The following is a 26,803-nucleotide window of genomic DNA, read 5'->3' as shown; positions in this document are numbered from 1 at the left end:
AAAAAAAAATAAACAAACATTAAAAAAAATTTTTTTTTAAATAATAAAATCTTTTTTTTTTTTTAAGTTTTTATTTATTTTTGAGACAGAGAGAGACAGAGCATGAATGGGGGAGGGGCAGAGAGAGAGGGAGACACAGAATCCGAAGCAGGCTCCAGGCTCTGAGCTGTCAGCACAGAGCCTGACGTGGGGCTCGAATTCACGGACTGCGAGATCATGACCTGAGCCGAAGTCGGACGCTTAACCGACTGAGCCACCCAGGCGCCCCAAAAATAAAATCTTAAAAAACAAAAAAACAAAAAAAAACTTTGCCATACTTACCAAAGATGGATTTGTTAGAAGTAGCTTTGATACTTAGAGGAGCAGTGATACAAGTTTATTTTATTAGTGATAATGGTGAATTATAAAGAAACTTTAATGTTTTCTGAGAATTCATATTGTTACCTTAAGCTTTCACATTTCTTCAAATTCATAGGTTTTAAAAAGTCTGTCTGGATTTGTTGTCAAAGCTGGGAGGCAGGTTTAATCATCTCCTCATGGTAATGATCTTTTTAGAAATTAAAGCCTTATATTTGGAATTTATAATCATAGATATGGTTCTAGACAAAAAGTTTTAAGAAAACAAATACTTAAACCGTAAATAGTATGTGTATTCAGTTGATGAACTCATTACCAAGCCTGGTTAAAGTAATATTTCCACTAATGGCCTCTTCTAATGTCTACCTCTAAGGAAATATTTTTAGTTTCTGTTGATTTTGATGTATGTGGTTTGAAAGTGATTTTCTTCCCTCTTTTTTTAAAGCAAACTTTGCGTAACTTACTGAGCAAGGTTTCTCCTTCCTTTTCTGCTGAACTTAAACAACTAAATCAACAGTATGAACAATTATTTCATAAATGGATGTTGCAGTTACGGTAAGTACTATTATTTACATGTCTGTGTGTTAAAATCAAAGCAATCTAACATTTAATTTTCTTTTTGCAATCAACTTGATGTATTTTTACGTATAAAATTGTGAAAAAATAGGTGTTTTCCTAATTTGATGACTCAGATGTAGAAATGTCATATTGTATGACTCATCTCAGAAAATCTAGTTTTCAAGAAATGTGTCTAAGTTTATCATATATGAAAGCCATTGGTAAAATAGCCTTTATTAGAATTGTTATTACTTGTAAAAATATTGAAAAATCTAATCTGTCAAGACTGATAAGATATATCAATTAGATTTTTTTCTTTGTTTTTAAGAGAGAGCGCAGGGGAGGGTTAGAGAGAGAAAGAGAGAATCTTAAGCAGGCTCCACGTTCCATGTGGAGCCCCCATGTGGGGCTCAGTCCCATATCCCTGGGATCATGACCTGAACTGAAATCAAGATTCGGACACTTAACCACCTGAGCCACGCAGGTGCCCCTCAGTTAGATTTTAATCCAGTTTTCCACAGCAAAGTTTCTAAAAAGAATATATATATATTTTAATCTTATTCTGTATTCATGTGCTGTAGATCTTCAGGTTTTTATCTGTCCTATAAATACCATTTTACCATTTTAAAATTATTTCTTTGAATATTTTTTGAATTTTACCATTTTTCAGATACCTCAGGTTAAATTTCAAATTCCCATTAAAACAATTAGAACAATGATTAAAAGGAAAACTTTTTTTTTTTTACTATAATTACTTTTACACTTTTATTAAAAAGGATCTTAGTATAAGGAAGTGCTTAAAATGTATGGTATTGTACATGTATACTCACAGTTACATAGTCATAGGGATAAATAAGAAGTCAGGTCCACCAAGCAGTAAAACTAGAAATTGACACAATTTTCCTCAATTGATCCTGGCTTTCTTTTGCCAGTAATACATCAAAGGGTTATGCCTATCTTCATTGCTAGGACCTCAGCTTCTCCTAATAACTTTTTATAGATCTGTTCATTATAAATTTGTAAAGTAGCTCTTCACTCTGATCCCATCCTGCAGCATCCACCAGTTCCTCCTTCCAGTGTGTCAACTCTGATAACTTGTTTGACTTTGCTTCCCAGCCTATACCTCATTCAGCTACTTAACAGAATTGTCGACTCTCTGAATTCCCTTACTTTTTTTTCTGGTGCTGCTACCTTGCACCATCTATCTCTACTTTGGGGGTTATTGCTTTTCTTCTAGGCTCCCCTGCATTGCTACAGAGCATCACATAAATACTGTTTCTGATAGACTTCTATAAACAATCATGGAGTTGAGTTTTAGCTTGACCCCTAGGTGCTTGGTGTTCTAATTCTTCTCATTCACTCTCTGGGCTTTGGTTGCTTTTTGCATGTGAATAACTCCCATGATTTCTCCAGGCCAGCCCAGATCTCACTCCTCAGCAGCATATACAGGTACATCAGTGTATATTGGAGGGTTTCCATGTTGATGTCCTGTAAATAATTCAATATATATAAAATTTAACTCCTCTTAAACCCCTCATTGCCACCTGCCCCTGCAGCCTGGCACAGTGAAAGTCACTTCATCCACATAGTTGCCTAGGCCAAAAAAAACCAAGTTATTTTGAAATATTCCCTTTCTCTCACCTTCTACATCTAATCACTCTCCAAATCCTATTGATTTGACATGTAAAGCTCTTGATAACTTCTATTTTTCTCCATAACACCTAATTCAAGCTCATCATCTTTGGCAGTTTTCCCCTTCTTCTGTGCATTCGCCCTATTCAGCCAGGGTGAAAATATCATGCTACTTTCCTACTTAAAACCTTTCAGTTAACACCTGACTAGTTACTGTTAAATGGTCATTGTCCTTTAAATAAAATCTAATGTCTTAGTTGACTTAACAAGACCTTTGTGATTTGGCCTCTGCTTACTTTTCCTATTTAATCTATTAAAACTCAGCTTCAGCCTGTACAACTGTTTAGTGCCTTGTGCCTCCTGTTGTTCTCCCTTGCCTCCAGCCATCCATCACCTGAAAGATAATAAGAGCTGGAGAGAAAGTTACTGATGCTGGACCTGTAAGTTTGGTGTACAGATAATAATAAAATTGCGCTTTTACCTTGTATAAGTTGAGAATCAATGTAGTTCTTTAGTCATCCTAGTTCTTTCTGTATTTTTTATAAACTTAAACTAGTTAATTCTAAAAAATTAAGTAAGAGGTACTGAACTTTAATTTCATGAATGCTATCTTTCCTAACAGCCTGGGGTTCAACATTGTGCTTTTTGGTTTGGGTTCTAAAAGAGATTTACTAGAAAGGTTTCGAACCACTGTGCTGCAAGATTCCATTCATGTTGTCATCAATGGCTTCTTTCCTGGAATAAGTGTGAAATCAGTAAGTTTCAAAAATGTTAAAAGGAGCAACATTATATCCCCTGCCATTTGATACCCATACCATTTACATTCTGGAACATTCAAATTTTTTTAGCCTTGACACTAGTAGGATTGCATAATGCTTAAGATCATGTGTTGGGACTCAGGGTTCTAGCTTTGAAACCTCATCTCTGAATTTCCTACTTTGTAACTGATAAATATAGTAAATCTTAGAGAAATGTTGGTTTTGTTTACCAAATACCAACAATAGTACTTTTGTGAAGGACAGGATTATGGAAGACTTTGATTTTATTATTGCTTTTATGTCACTTTGGTACTCTAATAAGTAATAGTTTGTAGTTTTATAATGTATCATAGGTCAGTTTTAGTGCAAATGCTTGTGTCCTTTCATCATTTGAAAACAAAAACCTTTTGGTGCTAGATATTAATAATGCAGTATTCCTTTTGAAAAGTGTCTTTAATGTGTGTATCCCATTTCCTTTGATAAATATATAGTTTTCGAATGTTTCCCGTTTTGTTGGAGGAGGGTTATTTTTGCTACCCTCTTATCTTTATGTCTTTGGTATTTTTCCATGTTTCATTTTTGCCATAACTTAATGCCAAAAATGAATTTGATATACTTAAGTACCAGAAGGATTTTTTAAGTGGTTTTTTTAGACTTGATAGGAAATCTAAATTCATTTTTAACTTATAAGAAAAGATTGATTTGCTAGTTGTATTTATCCTATATGATAGAATAAGTAGTAATTGATGTACCTCTTGCACTTTTATGATATAGATCCTGAATTCTATAACAGAAGAAGTCCTCGATCATATGGGTACTTTCCGCAGTGTACTGGATCAGCTAGACTGGATAGTAAACAAATTTAAAGAAGGTAACATGAAGTAGATGCTCTAGTTTTAGGGTAAAGCTAAGCATACACTTATACTTATTCACATACAGATAGGAGGTCCCCAATTTAAAATGGATTGACTTACCACTTTTGATGTTATGATGGTGCAAAACCAATACACATTCAGTAGAAAACCATACTTGAAATTTTGCATTTTTAATCTTTTCCTGGGCTAGGGGTATGTGGTGCTGCACTCCCTTGTGATGCTGGGCAGTGGCAGCAAGCCACAGCTCCCCGTCAGCCACATGACCATGAAAGTAAATAACTGATATAACCATTCTGTACCTGTACAACCATTGTTTTTCACTTTCGGTACAGTATTCAATAAGTTACATAGGATATTCAACACTTTATTATAAAATAGACTTTGTTTTAGATAATTTTACCCAACTGTAGGCTGTTCTGAGCACATTTAAGGTGGGCTAGGCTAATCAACAAGAATGAAATCTTACCATTTGCATTGACATGGATGGAGCCAGCTAAGCAAAATATTTTGCTAAGCAAAATAAGTCAATCAGAGAAAGACAAATACCATACGATTTCCTTCCTATGTGGAATTTAAGAAACAAAACAGATGAACATATGGGAAGGTGGTGGGGGGAAGAGAAGAAAGGAAAACAAACCACAAGAGACTCTTAACAACAGAGAACAAACTGAGGGTTGATGGAGGGAGGTGGGTGGGGAACGGTCTAGATGGGTGATGGGTATTAAGGAGGGCACTTGTGATGAGCACTAGGTGTTGTATGTAAGTGATGATGAATCACTGAATTCTCCTGAAACCAACACTGTACTGTATGTTAACTAAAATTTAAATTAAAAAAACTAAAAAGGTGGGCTAGGCTAAGCTATGATGTTCAGTTGAGTGTATTAAAAATATTTTTGACTTCAATTTAGAATGGGTTTATCGGGATGTATGCCCATCTGAGACTGAGGAAGCTCTGTATTATTCTGTACAGGGGATTATTTCAATAACAACACTTCTCTCAATGATGATTTAGATTTCTCAGAAGTAATTTGCCCTTTCTTTTTCCATCAACTTTTTTGTGAACTTCACTTACCTAACAGGAAAGAATTACCCCAAACACCTTGAATTTGTATAACCAAAAGCCTATTATTTCAGAATAGTTTTCAGGTTTTACTTGGCCTGTGTGAAGTGCCCCCAGTTGATATGTGCATCTTTGGTATTTTTATATTGTTTAATATTTTTATAAAACACTTTTCTTCTTTATTCTCAGTAAATATTACTGCATTTGAATAATTTCATATACTAAAATCTGCAGAATGGAAAAAAAGCATTTTTTTTTTTTTTTAAATAGGCTACATGCCCAACACAGAGCTCAGTGTGGGGCTTGTACTCACGACAGTGAAACCAAGACCTGAGCTGAGATCAAGAGCCGGACACTTAACTGACTGAGCTACCAATGCACCCCTAAAAGCATTTTTTTGTTATTCTTTTGGTGTGAGTGTTTTGGCTATGTGAGCATTTCAGAAAACTAAAAACAAAATTATTTAGGGTCTAACAATTGTCACTTAGTTACTACTTAATAAAAAGGAGTAACTTAAAAAAAAATAAAAGGAGTAACTTAATCTGATAGAGAATTTTGGTATTGTTATAAATTGTTTAAAATAGGTGCCTGAGTCATTTTTCATGTATATATTCATTTATGTAATGCATATTTGGTTATTTATATAAAATATGTTTGGGGGCGCCTGGGTGGCTCAGTCGGTTAAGCATCTGACTTTAGCTCAGGTCACGATCTTGCAGTCCGCGTGTTCGAGCCCCGCGTCGGGCTCTGGACTGATGGCTCAGAGCCTGGAGCCTGCTTCCGATTCTGTGACTCCCTCTCTCTCTGCCCCTCCCCCATTCATGCTCTGTCTCTCTCTGTCTCAAAAATAAATAAATAAATAAATAAATAAATAAATAAATAAATAAATAAAAATAAAATATATTTGTAATTATATAAACTATAATTAAATAAAAGTTTTCACATATGGGTATATAATTTGAATATATGTAACTAATTACATAGTTCATAAATATATATAGTGTAATGCATATGATGTAAACATATAATTTTATATAATTATAAAATAGAATTATATGTCTATATAGAATTTAAACACTATTGATTATGGTGGCTTCTAGAATTTAAGGAACCTTGGACTTTCAAAATGTTCTCAGAATCTTTGTTGCTATAGTCTCTCTTGTCCCTCTAGCCCCAGTGGGAGAGAAATTTACTTACTCTAGTAGGCTTATTGTCCATTATAAATGCTAAATGTCTCATTTCTTACCAACTCCTGAGAGACTTACAGTGGCTTTTAAACATATATAGGACTTCTTCCATCATAAGAAAAGGTTTACCTGATTCTGCTGCCCTTCCACAGTTTTATTTTGTTTCAGTGATTTCAGAGTTTTTGAAGACATGTCATGCCTTTTTACCTATTTCCTCAATTTCTTGCTTCTGTGCTACATGAACTATATGCTTGATTACCTGTGTAATTTTCTTACTAAACACAGTTGACCTTGGCTCATCCTTTATCTTGATCTCTGCGGTAATTAATGGTGTTGACAGCTCCATCCTCCAAATTCTTCCTTCATTAACCTTTATGATACTATTTACTTCTCTGACTTTCCTGATGCCTTGAGCAATATCCTAAATTTCACTCCCTCCCCTTTTTTTGTCTTCTTTGGCTTTTATGATAATCAGGGTTTTCTATCTTGCCTCTTAATGCCTGGTAAGAACTGTGTGTGTGTGTGTGTGTGTGTGTGTGTGTGTGTGTGTGTGTGTGCGCGCGCCAGCTCTACTTCTACCTTGCAATGCAACATGCACAGATTTACCTCCAACCCAATATGCATCTTGCACTATTTCCTGTACCTGATTAAAACTGCTTTCTTTATGATGTGATTTGAGCACTAACCATTCCAGTTAAGTGTCTAACCACCCAGTCCCCACAGATTTTCAACCAATTTCCTTAAAACTTTAATAATATGTTGCCTATTTTTGAGAGACTGCTATCTTCTCAAATATATTACATACTGCTATGCAGTAGTTACCCTTGTCCTATACTACTTTGATTTTTTAATTCACAGGCATTTTGTGTTGTAAGGATTTTACAAATACTCCTTGTAAATAATAATTGAGTTGTCTTTCCTTTTAGATTCTTCTTTAGAACTCTTCCTTCTCATCCACAATTTGGATAGCCAAATGTTGAGAGGAGACAAAAGCCAGCAAATTATTGGACAGTTGTCATCTTTACGTAATATATACCTTATAGCATCTATTGATCACCTCAATGCTCCTCTCAGTAAGTCTTCCCTTCTCTTTCTTGAGATACCAGTCTTAAAAAATTTTTTACTATTGTAAATCAACATTTTTATTGTTTTTTCAGTACACTTTTTTTGTTGCATGCTTAAAGACATGGGTTGCTAAAAATAAAAGTGTCCTCAATCTGATTTAGAGCATAATTCTTGGAAATAAAATTCAGATTCTAAAGGGGGTATTCATTTCATGAAGGAGGAGAGGCCCAACTATTATATTGGTCTTTTTCTACTCTTTGTAAGTATTGCAACATTGACTTTATGCATTTAATTCAGAGACTTTGTGATGATCCTATAGAAAAAAAAATGTTTAAAACACAAAAAGAACAGTGTTATTAAATTTTTTCAAAAGAATGCCTTGGTGTAGCACTAATATATTTTACTTGTATTCAGCATACAAATAAAGATTCAGATATAGATGTTGACTGACAATGAAATTAGATTGTGAGGTACTGATTTGGATGGAAAAATGGCAAAAATGAAAATTTTTAGGATTCATTTATTTCAATGCTTTCTCATTCTTTCCACTTCCTAGAGTGGAATCTAGTAACATGACAGTATGACAATAATTAATAACTCTTGTTTTCTTTAATCATATGCCGTAGTGTGGGATCATGCAAAGCAGAGTCTTTATAACTGGCTCTGGTATGAAACTACTACATATAGTCCTTATACTGAAGAAACTTCCTATGAGAATTCTCTTCTGGTTAAACAATCTGGATCATTACCACTGAGTTCTCTAACTCATGTCTTACGAAGCCTTACCCCTAATGCAAGGTAAGAATTAAAACTACAGTTTCTTTTTAAAAACTCCATACATTTTAAGACATGCAGTAGTAGGTTTTAATGATAATAATAAAGTCTCTACTTAGTTTGAAGGATTAAGAGAAATAGTAAAAACTAGTTGGCAGTACTCGGTTATGCAGTAGGCAGACTCCTCAACAGTAGTGTCAATATTTTTTTTTTCTGAATTTTTATATTTCCAAATTTTTTTTGAGAGACGGAGAGGGCACAAGTCAGCGAGGGGCAGAGAGAAAGTGAGAGAGAGGGGGATAGAGAAGCAGGGCTCACCCAAAGTGTGGCTAGAACTCATGAACCGTGAGATCATGACCTGAGCCACCCAGGCACCCCATTAATTATTATATTTCTAAATAAGACATCTCAAGATAGTGGTCACTGGAGGAAAAAGAATTTTGATTTTACTTAAATCTGAGGGTTATTTTTAATTATATACTGAACATTCTGATTCAAACATGGGGCGCTTCACATGAAATAACTCATTTGATCCTCACAGCTACTCTAAGGTAGATAGCAACGGGCAGAGATTTTGATCCACATCTGCTGGGCTCCAAAGCTCTTGCCCTTAAAGATCTTTGTATAATGTCTCTAGTGGAGCCCTTTCAGCAGCCCCACCAAGAGGTGTATCTGAATTAAGAAATGCTAAGAAAAGCTGGATATGGCATAAACTGGCAAAACATAAAGGGCATGATAACCTATTGAAAAAGGCTTTTAGTACCAGTTCTCCCCCCAAAAGAATAGAATTCTAGAGCAATTTTTAACAAGATGAAGTGTTTGAAAACAATAAACCCTGTTAAAAATAATTAAGATTTGAAAAGATGAAAAATAGTGTGTTCTTGGATGAGTGGACTGAACATTATAGAGGTAGCAAGTGAGAATGTATTGGACCTATAAATTAATCCAAACATCGATTTTTCTTGTGTTTTAAATTTGACAGAAAAATGCAAAGTTTCTTAAAGCAGATGAGACTAGCAAGGTCTTTTTTTTCTCCCAAGAGCAATGGACACATCTAGTCAGGATGGTACAATAGTTTTCACACTTTTAATTCATCCCCTTTTGTTCCAAACACATAGCATTAATAGATAAAATATAAAAGGACCAAAGGAAAAACAAAAAAAGATTATAGCCTGACTGAAAATATGAACATCTCAATGAAGCAATCATAGAGCAGTGAGAGAATGGAAGCCACAGCCCAGCTGTGTTCTGGATGTAAGAGCAGCAAAGGCAGTTGGGAGTCTGACTTATGTGGGGTAACAGTAGTAGGACAATACCACATACTGTCCAAACCCAGACATTTCTGTTCAGGACAAATGCTAAACCAGACAGGATGGTAGATATGAAAAAAAGCATGTAAAACAATATAGTACTGTAATACTTTATGTATTATGTAGTATTGTAATACTCTATGCATATGTCATTATGGTTAAATTTTAAAATGTGCACAGAAATGAAAAATACCTAATTCAGGATAGTACAGACTGTATAAAAGAAGGGAGGGGAAAAACTAGGGGATGGGATAGGCAAAAACTTTCATATCTTTTCATTCTAGAAAAATTTTTCCCATTTATTTTTCTTTTATGTGTCTGCTTTTTAAAAAACTTTTGGAGTATTCACAGAAGGCTACAAAGAAGTGTCCAGGAAAGTCCTGAGTACTCCTTTCCCAAATACCTCCCATCACAGTGCAGTATTAAAACCAAAACCAGACATTGGCAAAATCCATAGAGCTTATTCAGATTTCACCATGGACATGTGCACTCATTTGTATGTGTGCAAGTGTATGCTTATAGCCCTTGCAGTTTAGTCACATGCGGAGCCTTACATAACTATAGCCACCACAGTCAAGATACTCAGCTGTATCGGTACCACAAGACTCCCTCATGTTAGCCCTCAATTACTGATTTTAATTAATTTTGTTACTCTGTAAAGCTGCTTTGTAGACCTGAAGATTAGTATTGTATTAGTATTGAAATATGCATTAAATTGGTACCTAATCAAAATTTCTATTAAATTGCAATAGAAAAAGGTTTCAATCTTCTTATGTTTACTGTTAATGGACTATTGCAAGTTGCTGTGTATGAAGGTGGGAATCCATACAATATAAGTACAACGTTAAATAGGACTCTGCTCTAATGCAAGCAGTTTTTAGTTTGGCATACTTAAATGTCTATGTATTAGCCTCCAACGCTTTTTTTTTTTTTTTTTTTTTTTTTTTGAGAGTGTGAGTGCGAGTCGGGGAGGAACAGAGAGAGAGAGGGAGGGAGACACAGAATCCGAAGCAGGCTCCAGGCTCCGAGCTGTCAGCACAGAGCCCAATATGGGGCTCAAACCCATGAGCCGTGAGATCATGACCTGAGCCAAAGTCGGACGCTTAACCGACTGAGCCACCCAGGTGTCCCTGATGCTTTTTTTTGTAACTGTGAAATTTTGTTTCATTCTGCAAACTCCTATATTATTTAGTGTTTACTTGGTATGAATGTGATTAAAAAATCTTAACATTTAGCTGTGTAGTCAGTGGCAGTATCTAGTTCTAACATGGTCAGATGATCCAGAAACACTTATGTGATTATTTTCTAGATCATCTTAAAAATGAAAATGTAAAGATTTAAAATTTTTGCCACACCCAAGGACTCCTGAAAATCTCAGGGTGTGTAACATGCTTCCAGCCCCATAATTCGACTTTGTGCAGTCTCCTGTAGAAATTGAGATGAAAGAATATGTACAACTTAATGTGGAGTTATTTTTAATAAAATTGGAAGTAAACATCCAAAACAGGTGGGGCAATGGTAACTGTGCGGTACACGATATGACAGATGAGCAGCCATTAAAAATTTAGGAAGACTTTTTAATGATATGGGAAAATCAGTAAGTGAAAGGTGAGATATAAAATGGTATATACTATATATAAATGCATGAATTTGTGTTTCCACCCTGCTTTATTCCACAAAGATTTGAGAAGGCAGCATACATAAATATGATTCCCACATCAAATGTTTGTGGTTGTTATTTTAGGGTTATGGGATTAATATTCTCTTTACATTTTATTATATATTCAAAATTTTCTAACCTGAACCAACCTGTAGCCTTAAAGAAAACTCCTAGATTTTCCTTAAAAGTCTATAAAAAAGCTTCTCTTTTTTAAGTAGGCCAGGTTCCTTGGAGAAAAGAACAGAAGAGAGTATGTATAAGCCAAGTATTTCAAATTATCTTTGTGTATTTTACTGTTACCTTTTGATGTTAACGTTCTGGATTTGAATTTTTTTTTTCCTTAGGGGGATCTTCAGGCTACTAATAAAGTATCAACTGGATAACCAGGATAACCCTTCTTACATTGGTATCCAATATTTATAATATTAAATTGTTTGACTTTGTTTCACCCCATAAATTCCTTTTTCTGGAATCTAATAATAGCACTGCAGTGTTTCAAAGGAGCAAATAAATGGTTTGGTCTGTGATCAGTTTGTCTGCCACATAGCACATTTTCAAGAAGCCCCACAGATAACACCGCTTAACGCACTGTTTGCCAATGCACATTGAAAGACCCCATCTGGCCGCCTTTTTTTTTTTTTTTTTTTTTTTTAATGTTTTATTTATTTTTGAAAGAGAGAGAGAGCAGGGGAGAGGCAGAGAGAGGAAGACAGAGAATCCCAAGCGAGCTTCATACTCACCGTCAGTGCAGAGCCCACGAGCCTCAAACTCACAAACTCTGAGATCGTGACCTGAGCTGAATTTGGGCGCTTAACCAACTGAGCCACCCAGGTGCCCCATTTCCGGCCTATTTTTAAATTTCCTATGGTAGTAACTGTGGACATGTGTCTACAGATAACATATTTCATATGCTGGGCATCTTAGCAGATTTTCTTCCCCTTGGGTAAAACCGTTAACTTAGATAAATATTTTAATAATCGTTCAGCTCTCCTGACTTACTAGTTCCTTCTTTAAAAGTCAGCGTTATTCACGCGTTTAAAACTGCCCAGAGTTAGGTTTTACTTGGTCAGTTGACTACTTTCAACCAATCAGTTCTCTTTAAAAATAGATATATCTAGGGGCGCCTCGGTGGCTCAGTCAGTTAAGCGTCTGACTTCGGCTCAGGTCATGATCTCACAGCTTGTGGGTTCGAGCCCCGCGTCAGGCTCTGTGCTGACAGCTCAGAGCCTGGAGCCTGCTTCGGATTCTGTGTGTCTCTCTCTCTCTGCCCCTCCCCCACTCACACTCTGTCTCTCTCTCTCAAAAAATAAATAAAACATTAAAAACAATTTATTTTAAATAGATATATCTAAGTCACGGTGTATAATAATTAAGTTTTCTCTAGTTTGTTTCTTCCAGAGGTACTTAAAACTGACTACTTTGGTATACTGTGGCAATAGCACTTTTTTTCTGTGTTCTTTGGAATGGGTAACCATATATGGGGTGACATCTTAATTGCTAACTTATGTTCACATCTCCTTTTGAACTCTCTAGGACTTTCTTTTCAAGATTTTTACCAACAGTGTCGAGAGGCATTCCTGGTCAATAGTGATCTGACACTTCGGGCCCAGCTAACTGAATTTAGGGACCACAAGCTTATAAGAACAAAGAAGGTGAGACTGCTGTTACAGATTATATGCCAGGAATACCTTATCTCTTGTTTAGTTAAGGATAAGTATGCCTTTGAGTCAACTTTAGGAAACAAATAGAGGTTCCATGATGGGTCACAAGGATCCATTTAGGCCATGTACCATTTAAGTTCTATAGATTAAGTTCTATAGAAAGAAGTACTCAGCTTCAGAGCAGAAAACTTAGCCAGGGTAACAGACCATTAGAAATATAAGTCATATAATTGTATTCCCTTTTCCCTCTTTTTCTTCTATCACATCAACAATTGAGTCTACATGGAGCACTAACTACATATCAGATATTGCACTAAGTATTAGGATACAGTAGTAAGCAAAAACCGAATTTCTTTTCTGATGGAGCTTAAAGTCTAATGGAGGAGATGGGCATTTGTCAAATAATCACACACATGTCAATTTTTAATTGTGGTTAAGTCCTATGATCAGAAGGGTACATGGTTCTGAAAGAGTGTAATATGTGAATCCGACCTAATTATGGTTATCAGACCACTGAGCTGAGATCTCAAGGAATATTGGGAGATAACTGGTCAGAGAAAAACAAGGCCAGCATGGCACAGAATGAGAGGCTGAAAAGACAATGGTATACTGCTTTTAGGCCACGGAAAGGACTCTAATCTTCATTTGAAGATTAAGGCAAGTCATTAAAAAAATTGTTCTGACTCTGGTTATGCAAAGTGGAATGGGGCAGGGTGAGGTGGGAATTGCTAAAAGTCAATTCCCAGAGACCAGTTAGGAAACTGTTAGTAGTCTGGGTGAGATGATGGTAACTTGATTAGGATGAAGAGAGAAAAGGGGTTGGAATCCAGATATACTTAGGAGGTAGAACTGACAAGAATTGATAATAGGTTGGATGTGAGAACCAAGGGAAAGTGTAAAGAATGATTTCTGGTTCCTGGTGTGCATAACCAGAGAGATGGTAAGATCACTGGATGAGAAACATTTTTGGGTAGACAGATCATAAGTTTGTGATTGCAGTATATTTGAACTTACTCTTTAAGATTCTTTCGAGATTTGCAAATGGAGATGTCAGCTAGGCAACTGGATATCCTGGGACAAGAAACCAGAGGAAAAAATTGGGCTAGAGATAGAAGACTGATCCTTGCATATTTAGGTTGTAATGGAAACCAGGCATTGGTAGGACTATCATGAGAGAGGACATACAGTGAGATTAGGAGGCCAGGAACTAAGCCCAGAAGTGTGACATTTAATGGCTAAGTAGAAGATAAGCTTGTAGAGGTGGGAATAATAGCCAGACAGCCAGGAAGAAAAACAGGATATGATGTCACAGAAGCCAAGAGAGGCATGTTTTAAGAAAGAACAGTCAGCAGTGCCAGGTTCTGCAGACAGGCCAAAAAGATGAAAACCGACAATCTGTATTGGACTTAGGAATAAGGAATTCCTTGGTGGTCCAAGCAAAAGTTCTTTTGATGACATATAATGGTGGTAGTAGCTAGGTTGGACTGGGTTGAGTGAAAGGTGAAGAAGTGGAGACCACCAAATATTGATGACTCTTCTGGAAAGGTACAGAGGTTGGGTGATAGAAATGAGAGTCTAGTGAGGGTTATTTTAAAAAGGTGAGATACCTGGGGGACACCTGGCTGGCACAGTCAGTAGAGCATGGAACTCTTGATCTCAGAGTCATGAGTTCAAGCTCCACGTTGGGGGTAGAGATTACTTTTTTAAAAAGGGGATTAGGGGAGATACCTGGATAAAAGAACCAAGAAATCAGTATGTAAAATTCTAGAAAGACCAGGAGGGTAAAGAAATCTACTTACTCTCCAGTCTTTCCCACTATGAAGTGGTTTAACTATGAATTCAGTGTATTTAAATATATATGCCTGCCCTTTTGCCTTAATCTTTACATTTCCATATTTATGTAAAATATTAAATCTATTTTTCTGTTTAACCTACAACAAGATTCACATATATCTTTACAAATGACTAACATCCAGGGTATTCTCACATCTTTTAGGGAACTGATGGAGTAGAATATTTGTTAATTCCTGTGGACAATGGAACATTGACCGATTTCCTGGAAAAGGAAGAAGAAGAGTCTTGAAGCTGCCCTTTACTCTTCTTCTGTAGAAGGGTTGTTGGACCCCAGCTGCCACTCCTCTAAAGTGTTGTGTTTACATCTAACATTAGACACTTTTTTCCAGTGTATAAGACTTAAAATTAGGAGGGGGAATGTCATCGATTAGAACCTTGATTAGCCTGGCTGGTATACCATCTCTAGTACTATGCAGTGGTCCTCAAGTAGGAGAAAACGTGCCTTTCATTCATTACCTCTCTGGAGACTTCATGCTGGAATGAACAGTGTGCTCAGGGACTATTTGGAGCTGGTTGTTTTTGAATTCTTTTATACTAGAGATGATATTATTCCTAATTTTTTGAGGGCCTTTTAAACACCCCCCAGAGCTGATTGTTTGCAAATGTGTTTATTCTAGAGTATGGAAGTACAAAAACATTGGCATCACATAAATCTACTTTATTTGCTCTTCTGTCAGAGCTGATGAGTATAAAGGAGAAGGCAGATCATCTCCCTGTTCTTGAAAGGCTTAACAAAAGGTGTGTAAGACTGGGGAAGAGTAGGTGATGTCGCTTTCTCCTTTTGGATTTAGATTACATGCTGGTGGGGGTAGGGAGGAAGAGGGCATGACACTATTTCGTTGGGACAGTGGGAAAAGCATAATGAGTATATAAGATGTGTACCCACCTTAGCACATGAACAATAATCATGGTACTTGGAACAATTAATATCTGTGCCATCATCCTGACACAAGTGAGAAGCCAGGCTACAGAAACACAATCCTGAATTACATTTTAGTCATTGTTTTCAAGAAAACAGAAAATAAAAATTCAGTTATTCTTCTATTGACATTTTTTCTTCAGTAACATGCAAGTGAGTAGCATATAAATGGCTGCTTTAATCTTGATTTCTCTATCAAGTAGACCTAAAACTCACTGTAAGACTTTTCAGTTTTTTTCTTAAAGTAATAATTTCAAGCCTTCGAAATATTTACACAAGTCTTTTTCCTTAGGAAAGAGAAAAAGGCTAACTTTGGCCACTGGTCGGCTTGTAGTCTTCACATACTCCCTTAAAATTATTATTTCATACTTGGAAAAAAATTCTTCATTGAAATACCACTGTAATAAGATAGAAGTGAAAAATGCTGATGCAGTTAACTTGTAAACCCCTTTCATGAAAATATTTCCCTAAATGCTCAGAGTTGGAAGTCATTTATTTGTGCCATCTAATTAATTTTGTTAAATCCACATGAGAGTTTAGTCTTAAATATAATCAAAATATTTAAATCTGTACATGAATTTGATTCTAAAAATTTTTGTCACCGAAGGATATTCAATGAAGTGAGTTTTCCTTCCAGTCCCTATGCCAACCAGTGATAGGAGTTTATTCCTCCAGAGGTATTCTATGCACATGGAAGAATATGTCTATATCTCCTTTTAAAAACACAAATGGTAGCATATGATTTGTACTGGTTTGCACCTTGCTTTTTTTGCTTAATGTCTAGTTTATAACTTATAGTATTATAAAGTATATAAAATCTTTAATGACCTAATATGCAAGTTTTGCATTTGCCCTTAAATATCTACTGGTTTATTTTTATAGTTTTTGTGTCCATACTACTTGCAAGCAGTTATGTGTCAATAGTCTATTAATAAATAAAAAGCCAATTTGGATAGAATCATTTTTTTAGTACTGATTTTTTACTAAAAATAATTAGAAGTCCTTCAAATATTTTATAAGTGCATCTTATAGACCTGATGAAGATCTTAGCAGAATTATTCTACACTCTTCATTTACTTGTTTCAGTATTGATGTTCCTTATACTGTCAGTGACGAGCTTGACTGCTAAGGCTCCAACTTCTGTTGTTACTTGCTTCTGACAAGAAATAACAGACCTGAAAAACTATTAGGAGACAGCTAATAGATTTTTTTTCTTTATCTTTTAAAAAAGTTACTTACTTTAGAAGTGATTCAAATGTGGAGCCAGTAACATTGTTCAGAATGTATTTTCCTACATTCTAGGTGAGAAGACTCTTCCAGCCTAGTCCTGAGTAGCCAACAGGTGACAAAGTCATGAGGGTCTGCCTTATCACAGACTGTATGGCCTCTAAAACTAAGGGATAAAAGAAGTGTTATGCAAATGACTTTGTTCTAGGCTTTCTACAATTCTCCCTTAGGAGAGTCGCCTACATTTTTTCAAATTGCTGCTAAAACATTTTTAATCCATGTTTGTTGAACGCTCATTACACAGAAGGCTCTATGCTAGAACAGGAGTTTTAAGGACATGAAGGTCAAGTACAGAATATCTAGTATGAGATTTTAATAGCATTAATAGTATCCTTACTATGCTGAATAAAATAAACTTGAAATAACTGATGCTGTAGACAATATGACATTAAATGTGAGTATAATAAAAGAAAACTACAAAATTTTCATAATTTTGGCATGTAGCACACTTTGGCCTCAAGCCCTCCCAAGTATTCATGTCACCATTGTTACTTTTCCTACCTCAAGTGTAGTCCTCAAGATGGCAGCAGCAGTATCTCTTGGGAACTCAAATGCCTGGGCCCTACTCAAGCATCTGAATCAATCTGCATTTTTTGTAATGCATTTTTTTTTACATTTATTCATTTTTCAGAGACAGAGCACGAGTGGGGGAGGGGCAGAGAGGGAGACACTGAATCCAAAGCAGGCTCCAGGCTCCAAACTGTCAGCACAGAGCCTGACGCAGGGCTCGAACTCATAAACTATGAGATCATGACCTGAGCCAAAGACAGACGCTTAACCGACTGAGCCACCCAGGTGCCCCTTTTGTAATGCATTTTTAAACTACATCTCCAGATGTTCTTGTGCACATTCAAGTTTGAAAAGCAATGATAACACCTTAAAGTTAACAGTTCAGAAAATTTGACAAGCGAAAATAAAGAATTCATCTTCAGTAGTACTTTATGTTTTAAAAACTACAGAGGATATATTTGAGAGTACTTTTAGTTACTTAAAAATGCTAGCATGCCAGTAAAGAAACTTAAAAAAAAGTGACATTACTACTACAATTTTTAAAGCTTATTTTGAGACAAAGAGACATGACAAGTTGAGAGGGTAGGGGTGGGGAGCGGGGAGATTGCCAAGCAGGCTCCACACTATCAGCACAGACCTGATGCGGGGCTCAGACTCATAAACAGCTAGATCATCTTGACCCCAGCAAAATCAAGAGTCGGACACTTAACCAACTGGGCCACCTGGGCACCCCAATAATGTCATTCTTTAAAAAAAAAAAAAAACTCTTTAGCAATAAGTATGTCCAATCATGAATTCTTCGATCCATTAAATCCCCTCTGGAACTCTATCCAAAGGAATTAATCCACAACCTTCAGCATGAGTAACTGTTAAGTGTGCCATAAAGAGAAAAAAAGTTTGAGAAATTACTGGCCCCAAGCTATTTCTTAAGTACCATCTCTGACAATACCGTTCATGTCTCCTGCTTTCTGCCCTGACAAGTGAATTAATTATTTGGGCTTTTTCAATGCATTGTGTGGTTCCTCTTTACTTGGTGTTTGTTCACGCTGTACCTCTTGACTGAAATCTATCCCCATTCCTCAGATAACTTTCCCTGTAAGCCCTCTGCATATCCTTAGCATAGTTAATTACAATATACTCTAAAATATTATCCAAATTTCTGTCCTATTCTCCCCACTTCTTTATGGGCCCAGCACATAGAACACAATGACTGAGGCAAATGCCATTAAGATGGTCTCTCAAAGCTGTCTGCTATCTCATTCTCTCTACCTTGGTGTCAACCATCCCTCATCCAAGCTTTCTACTTGGGCTTCTGAATCTTTTCTGGTTCTCCTCCCACCTCCTCTCTTGGCTCCTCCTCTGACTCTAACTGGGGACATTTCTTAAGGCTCAGTCCTATCGAGTTACTTCTGCAGTGAATCAATATTACAGCAAACCACCAAGAATAATTTGTGAGTCAGGATCCCAAATCCTCTGGGCGATGATTGGTAGGAAGAGGGTCCTACAAAAGAAATGTAAAATCCTTTGACAGCATTTTACAAGATTTGCTTTATTACCAAAGTAAAAAGCTCAGCAGAGAAACTGGAAATATAAGTATTCAAACGAAAAACCTCCCATACCAGCCAGAGAAAATCCCAGTGAAAATGGATTTCTTTTCCTTCAGAATTCCTTATATAACTCCTATATCAGTTTTATTGTCAGTGTTAAGAAGTAAAGAACACAGACCATGAAGCAAGGCTACCACATTTTGTGTCCTAACTCCTTCACTCCCTATCTACGTGGCTTTGGACAAACTCCTTAACCTCTGTTTCAGTTCACTCATCTGTAAAATGGAAATAATAATAATACCTGTATTCTTATTTATAGGGATTGAAACTGTTTATAACATACCTGAGAGGGCCTAGCACAAAATTAATACTGTATAATAACTGGTATTATTTTGAAAGCTAACCATCTTTTATGTATTACTAATAAAATTACAGGTAAGTTACCCAAAAGCAATAAAACAATAGTTATGAATAATGGTCATGTATATTAAGAAAAAAACCACAAAAACAAAACCTCATCCTGATTCTGAAATTTATGTGAGACATTAGTGATCTATGAACAGGAACATACAGACATACCTTATCACCCCCTAGAGGCTGCTACCTAGAAATCAGTATTCTAATCTCAAGTTTTTTAAACTAACCAAGAGCAGAGAGATCTCAAATGACAGATCTCATCTATAATTAAGCTAAGAAGAAGGTACTTACCAAGAATGTTAAGTAATCTTCCTGGAGTTGATAAATATGTACTTCACATTGTATCATAATCTTAATTCATCTTATAATAAATATTTGTTAATAGTAGTTTGTTTAATACGTTTAATTGTTAAGTGTTTAATACATTATGGTTTTTACCATACAAGCTACAGACTATTTGGTGAAGCAGATTTACAAACCAGAAATAGTGTACATTCTAAGACATTCTTCCAGACGGATACTAAGTCTGCTGATTCCTGTTACGCATTCAAGTTGGGAGCAAATCAATTTGTAGACTCTGTCATCTTGTTGTCCCTGTATGCTTTAAATCACATGAAGAGGGTCCCTGTCTCTTTCTGACAGGATAATATTAATCTTATTTTCCAAGTGAGCGCCCAGCATATCTCGAAGATCAGAAAGAAAACCTCGTTCAGTGTTGCTATGTTCACAGAGGATGACATTTATTCCTTGGGATGCAGCATCCAGAACATCATGATGGGACATCTCACCTGCCAACAAAGGAAAGAGCAAATACTTAAATATTAGACACAGAGTCTGTGGAATGCTGAACCATAACTGCAGAAACACCAAGAATTCATCGTGTAAAAAGCAGAACTTTACACATAAATCTAGAAAGTAATGTACAGGTTTCTTAGGTGTCTTCCAATTTAGAAAGAGACAGATCATCCCAATGAGAATTCCAAATTCTTCCTCCTTGGCAGACTCAGACAAGAATCCAAACTCCCGTATGCAATAGCATCTAATACCGCCAGAACCAGATCTACAAGAACACCCATTCAAAATGTTTCCATAAGAAGATAAACGAGTACTGCTAAGTCAACTGGGGCTTTCAGAAAATTTCTCATCTATATCAATATCAAATAACAAAATATCTCCAGAAAATCCTAGGTATAGTTCCCAAACACTTCTTTATGCTTTGTGAACACCAAAATCTTCAGTATCGGCTCTACTCTAATAAGGATAAAACAAGCTTAAGGTTACTTCTAAATTAAAGACAAGGTAAATAAATAAATAAATAAATAAATAAATAAATAAATAAATTACAGGGTATTTATTTTCCTTTAACTTAGGCAAAATTCCTAGAAATTCTGAAGTTACTGGTAGAAGAGGAGCTCCTCTTTTGTAAAAAGGTTTAAAAAAACTCCAGTGTTCTGTATTTTTTGTAATGTGTATATAGAGAAGGAGCACAAGCACATGCATGGGTGGTGCAGAGAGAATCTCAAGCAGGCTCTGTGCTGTCAGCACAGAGCCCCACAGTACAATCTCACTGTTCATGAGATCTTGACCTGAGCCAAAATTAATAGCCAAGACGTTTAACTGACTGAGCCACCCAGGCGCCCCAATAGTTGCTTTTTCCTATTTTAGAGACAGTGTGTGTGTACGCAAGGGAGGGGCAGGATAGGGAATCCCAAGCAGGCTCCATGCTCATTGCAGAGTCCAACAGGGCTTGATCCCATGACCCTGGGATCATGACTGAGGCAAAATCAAGAGCCAGATGTTCAACTGACTGAGCCACCCAGGTGCCCCCTCAAGCGTCTTGAATTTTTTAAAAATACTATTTGTGAATTTGAGGACTTCTGATTTTACAGCAAAAATACACAATTTAGCTTGTTCATAACAAGTCTAATTTTGAAATATGTTTAGAGCCCTGAAAACATCAAAAAATAAGGTTCTTAGGGAAAGGTTCAATCCTCCACACTTTCCTGCTCCCCAATACATGTCATTTCATATATGGGATATTTTTTATTCAATACTCTTTTAAAATATCTTAATCTGTAATAGTAAACGTAATAGTAAATAGTAAAGGTAATAGTAAAGGTAAATAGGAAAGTAAAAAGAAGAAAGACACTAAGGGGCCCAGTTAGAAGCCATGCTTCAGGAGAGACAAGTCTGGTGACCTGGACAATTATAAATGCTGTGAGGAGAAGGCATGAAAGGCAGGGCGGGGACAGGGGGATCTGCAAAGACTCTGTACTAGCTGAAGGCAAAGGGAAGAAAAGCCTAGCTTAGGAGGGTAGCTGTGGGAAAGAAGCAAATGAGAATTCATATTTACAAGGAGCAAATCTGCTGATCTTTCTAGGATACTACCCTTAACACCCTGATACTACCATGTTACACTCAGAGTAAGGGTGATGAACATCAGGAGAGGCCTATATGCACCTTTGACCTGGTGCTTTTCATCCCTAAAGTTATACTCAAAGCGACGCCTCACAGATCATAGACATCTAAGGTCAGCCAGGTAAGAAGATACTTTCTATTTCCCCAAGTAACCAGATAGGAAGGCTATTTTAACAATTTTGAACTGCATGAATTTATCTTATGCACATATTGCTTAAAAGTGTAAACAAAGAAAACTAGGGGTGCCTGGGTGGCTCAGTGAGTTGAGTGTCTCTTGATTTTGGCTCAGGTCATGATCCCAGGGTCATGGGATGGAGTCCCACATCAGGCTCCATGCAAAGTATAGAGCCTGCTTAAGATTCTCTTTCTCTTCCTCTGCCCCTCCCTCCCACTTGTGCACTCTCTAAAAACAAAGAATAAAAACAAAAACATTTTAAAAGTCTCTTTCAAGCCTATTAAAAAAAAAGAACTAGTTTTAAGAAAGTCATTATTTATAAGGAAATAATCACATCCCCCAAATTTAGAGATATACCACAAAACAAATGGCCTATACTCTTCAAAAATGTCAATGCTCTGGACAGAGCCGAGAAACTCTTTTAGATGCAGTGTGTGCTCACAGATTAGGTATCAATCAGAAAAAGATATGCAATTCTAATCATTTGGCAAAATTTAAATATAGACTACATATTAAGTAAGTGTCTTAACAATCCTAAATTCTGTATTTGATCATTGGTCATAAAAGAAAATGTCCTTAGTTCTTAGGAGATATATGCTGATGTTTCTGGGATAAAAGGTCATGTATGAAATTTATTACAAAATGGTTTCAGGGGAAACACATAAATATAAATATATTTATATGCACACCCATAGATATATATTTATACACATACACAGAATATGTATGTAACACAGAATATGCAAATGTAGCAAAATACAACCATTAGTGTACAAAGTGCCTCCAAATCTTCTGAATGATGGGCCTTGTACCTATTAGATGTTACCCTCAAGGACAGAGTATAAAGCTGAACAATTACCATCTGATAGAAATGCATACCGGAGGTTAAGTAGAAAGCAACAGGAGGGGCACCTGGGTGGCTCAGGCAGCTGAGTGTCCGACTCTTGATTTCAGCTCAGATCAGGATCCCAGGGTCTTGGAAATGAGCCCCACGTCAGGCTCTGTACTGACTGTGAAGTCTGCTTAAGATATTCTCTCTCTCTCTCCCCCTTTGCCCCTCTGCCCCTCTCCCCTGCTCATTCTCGCTCTAAAATTAAAAAATGAAGAATTAAAAAAAAATGATAAAGCAATAGTAATTGGAGAGGAAGGCATGACCATCAGGGCAGGAGCCAGACAGTGTCAGAAAAAGCTTCTCAGAGAAGGTATCTTGAACTTATCACTAGAAGTAAAGGGCAAGGAAGGCATTCTAGCCAGAGAAAACAGCAGAAGGCTGCATGAAAGAGGATGAATGTTCAGGCCTGACCAGGACACGTGAAAGAAACCACTAAAGACTTTCTAGCTAGGATAATATTATATACCATCAAATTTGTACTTTTGAAAGAAAAGTTAATTTGAGGGTTGTATGTGGAAGACTTAAGATTAGATTTAAGTATTTCATGTAGAAGATGATGCTTGAATAGAGATAAGAGGAAAGGCTCTATAAAGATTCTGGATGGGGTGCCTGTGTGGCCTAATTGGTTGAGCATCCAACTCTTGATTTCGGCTCAGGTCATTATCTCATGGTTCATGGGTTCAAAAATAAATAAACCTTAAAAAAAAAGATTCTGGAGCTAGAACTGATAGGAACTAATGATTGGCTTTAGTGGCTTTAGCTAAGGTGGAAAGGTAGAAAGTGTCCCATTAACAGACATGAAATCTATGAGAATGTTTAGGAAGAACACAGGTTAAATAAATACTGAACACAAGTTTTTAAGATAATCTAACAGTTAATTGTTTAATGACTTTTTTTTCCCTCTAAAAGAATATGGTTTAAATTTACTAGTAAAAAAATAAATAAATAAATAAATAAAATAAAAGAATACGGTCTATCTCCAATTTCAGTGCAGTTCCTATTTAGTTCAGGTTCAAACAACAGGTATTAGATTCATCTATATGCCAGGTGCTGGCTTAAAAACCTGGTTTTTTTTCCTTATAAAAAATAAAGCTGGGAATGATACACACAAAAAAGAAAAGGAGACCCAGAGGCTATCGTACCTGTGAGGTAAAGGTCAGCCTCTACCCCCTGCAGCACGGTGCTCCCAGAACCAGCACACAGGGCCACGACTCTGACTGGAGACTCTTCAAAATAAAGGAAACAAGAGACCAACACATTACAATTCCCCTTCATTTTAATATTATAATTTGTATCAATAATCTTTCACATAATGCAGACTTTACTCCTGGTCTCATTACCAGTAAATGAACTTTGCTTACTGAATTTAAAAAAATAATAAAACACATCTTCATATAGACAGATGATTCTTTGGTATTGCAAAAATAACCCAATGCAGGGCTATTAATTCCTTCAAACAGACATAGCTGTGCACAAGCCCACATAAGGCTGGTAAAGTGACCATCCTGGTTTTCCAGGCAACAGCGAGAGATAGGCAGGTACCAGCTCCTTCTCAGGTGAGGGACTAAAAGGGCTAGTTATAGGAATGCTACAAACTCATTTGACATGTATTTTTAAATATCATATTTAAGTGCTCGCTTCGGCAGCACATATACTAAATATCATATTTAACTCAAAAGAACAACCTCTGTAGAGTTGCTGTAGAGTAAAATAACAGAAACTTTGAAGCCCAAATCCAACAAGTATTTAGCACTTAAGGCTTCTAGAATGGACACTTCATTACTGGTCATTCCACCAGCGGTATTTTAAGAGAGAGGCTGAGCGTGCCCTCTGTATGGAGAGCTCTGGGACCCCCTGGCCTATACCTATTTCAGGTACAGCTGTACTGCCAGGGTGCCCCCTGTGCAAAGCACTCAGGTTCCCCCCCACCAGTCCATGCCTCACCTCAGCTCCACAGAGCACACAGAGCACCCTGGAACACTTGGCTTACATCCACTTCAGCTTCAGTTATCCTGCCAAGGCATTCTCTGAGAGCCTTAGGACCACCCCAGTCCATGCCCACTTTAGCTCCAACCATCCCACGAGGGCAGCTCCAGCACAGAGTGCCCTGGGAGTCTGCCCATGCCCAACACCATTCCAGCCAACCAAAGTCACCAGGCACACAGTCTACTCAGGGATGACCATACATAAGACCATTCCTTCAAGTTGGGGAGAAGCAGCTGTTCCGCATAATTCATAGAAGTGAACACAGAAACTCAAGCAAAATGAGAAGACAGAAGAATATGATCCACATGAAAGAATAAAATGAAACTTCAGAGAAAGAACTAAATGAAACAGGGAGAAGTAATACTCCAGGTAAAGAGTTTAAGGTAATGGTCATAAAGATGCTCACCAGACTGGAGAGAAGAGTGGAAGAACTCAGTGAGAACTTCAACATAGAGACAGAAATTTTTTTTTTTTTTAAAACCTATCAGGCTACCTGGTAGCTCAGTTGGCTGAGCATCAACTTTGGTTCAGGTTATGATCTCGTGGTTTGTGAGTTCAAGCCCCACAATGGGCTCACTGCTCTCAGTGCAGAGCCTGCTTCAGATCCTGTGTCCCTCTCTCTCTGCCCATCCCCCACTTGTGCTCTCTCAAAAATAAACAAAACATTTAAAAAAACCCTACCAGAAATGGAGAATATAACTGCAATGAAAAATACATTAGAGGGAATTAACAAATGCAGAACAGATCAGTGATCTGAAAAACTGATAATGGAACACAGCCAACCTGAACAGAAAAAGAAAAAAAAAAATTTAATGAGGATAGGTTAAGGGATCTCTTCAACATCAAGTGAACAATCATAGCATATATCGGTCTCAGAAGGAGAAGAAAGAAAAAGGCAGAAAATTTATTTGAAGAAATAACAGTTGGGAAGCCTGGGTGGTTCAGTCAGTTGAGCGTCCAATGTCAGCCCAGATCATGATCTCACAGTTTCTGAGTTCGAGCCCCATGTTGGCTTTGCACTGACAGCACAGAGTCAACTTTAGATCCTGTCTCCTTCCCTCCCTCTCTCTCTCTGCCTCTCTCCCACTCATGCTTGCTCTGTCTCAAAAATAAACATTAAAGGGCGCCTGGGTGGCGCAGTCGGTTAAGCGTCCGACTTCAGCCAGGTCACGATCTCGCGGTCCGTGAGTTCGAGCCCCGCGTCAGGCTCTGGGCTGATGGCTCAGAGCCTGGAGCCTGTTTCTGATTCTGTGTCTCCCTCTCTCTCTGCCCCTCCCCCGTTCATGCTCTGTCTCTGTCTGTCCCAAAAATAAATAAACGTTTGAAAAAAAAAAAATTTAAAAATAAACATTAAAAAAAAATTTAATAAAAAATAAAAATAAATTTAAAAAAGAAAGAAAGAATAGCTGAAAACTTCCCTGACCTGGAGAAGGAAACACAGAGAGTCCAAACAAGACACACCCAAGGAGATCCACACCATGACACATAATAACTGAAATGTCCAAGACTAAAGATAAAGAGAATTTTAAAAGAAGTAACTGAGAAGCAAAAAGTTATTTATATGGAAAACTCTGGAAGGCGATCAGCTGATTTTCAGCAGAAATTTTGCAGGCCAAAAGGGAATGTATCATGATATATTCAAAATGCTAAAAGGAAAAAAACCCACCATCAAGAATAATCTACCCAGGGGGTACCTGGGTGGCTCAGTTGGCTAAGCATCCAGCTCTTGACTTCAGCTCTAGTCATGATCTCATGGTTTCATGGGTTCAAGCCCCACATTAGGCTCCATGCTGACACTGCGGAGCCTGATTGAGATTCTGTCTCCCTCTCTCTGCCCCTCCCCTGCTCATGTGCTCTCTCTCTCTCTCTCAAAAAAAAAAAAAAAAAAAAAAAAAAAAAAA

At 36.9% G+C, this 26,803-nt stretch overlaps 2 protein-coding genes and 1 long non-coding RNA gene across 7 annotated transcripts in view; 1 reads left to right on the top strand and 2 right to left on the bottom strand.

Annotated features, from left to right (window-relative positions):
• The window catches only part of ORC2 (origin recognition complex subunit 2), a 44,344-nt gene extending 27,713 nt beyond the window's left edge, over window positions 1–16,631 (top strand). For 3 of the 4 annotated variants that reach the window (XM_040475806.1, XM_040475805.1, XM_040475807.1), the window contains 8 exons: window positions 803–912; window positions 3,170–3,302; window positions 4,080–4,176; window positions 7,354–7,500; window positions 8,119–8,290; window positions 11,581–11,642; window positions 12,770–12,888; window positions 14,894–16,631. In XM_040475806.1, coding sequence (XP_040331740.1) covers window positions 803–912; window positions 3,170–3,302; window positions 4,080–4,176; window positions 7,354–7,500; window positions 8,119–8,290; window positions 11,581–11,642; window positions 12,770–12,888; window positions 14,894–14,980 — 927 coding nt within the window. In that variant the 3' untranslated portion in view covers window positions 14,981–16,631. The remainder of the gene's footprint in view (window positions 1–802; window positions 913–3,169; window positions 3,303–4,079; window positions 4,177–7,353; window positions 7,501–8,118; window positions 8,291–11,580; window positions 11,643–12,769; window positions 12,889–14,893) is intronic. The other variant, XR_005790460.1, reaches the window with a different exon arrangement.
• On the bottom strand, window positions 2,141–4,167 carry LOC121030903 (uncharacterized). Its single transcript, XR_005790461.1, has 2 exons — window positions 4,058–4,167; window positions 2,141–3,282 (listed from the first exon to the last, which is right to left on the bottom strand). It is a non-coding gene; the product is annotated as an uncharacterized LOC121030903 (long non-coding RNA).
• A 2,901-nt stretch (window positions 16,632–19,532) lies between the features above and the next one.
• NIF3L1 (NGG1 interacting factor 3 like 1) overlaps window positions 19,533–26,803 on the bottom strand; it is a 21,160-nt gene continuing 13,889 nt past the window's right edge. The window contains exons 6-7 of one of the 2 annotated variants that reach the window (XM_040475812.1): window positions 24,059–24,142; window positions 19,533–20,219 (exon numbers count right to left, since the gene is read on the bottom strand). In XM_040475812.1, the coding sequence (XP_040331746.1) occupies window positions 20,035–20,219; window positions 24,059–24,142 (269 nt within the window). In that variant the 3' untranslated portion in view covers window positions 19,533–20,034. The remainder of the gene's footprint in view (window positions 20,220–24,058; window positions 24,143–26,803) is intronic. The other variant, XM_040475813.1, reaches the window with a different exon arrangement.

Source organism: Herpailurus yagouaroundi, unplaced genomic scaffold, assembly GCF_014898765.1.
Source record: "Herpailurus yagouaroundi ecotype Mexico unplaced genomic scaffold, PumYag 140, whole genome shotgun sequence".
NCBI lineage: Eukaryota > Metazoa > Chordata > Mammalia > Carnivora > Felidae > Herpailurus > Herpailurus yagouaroundi.
Note: the sequence above shows the minus strand (reverse complement) of the source record. Positions and strands in the feature narration are given on the sequence as shown.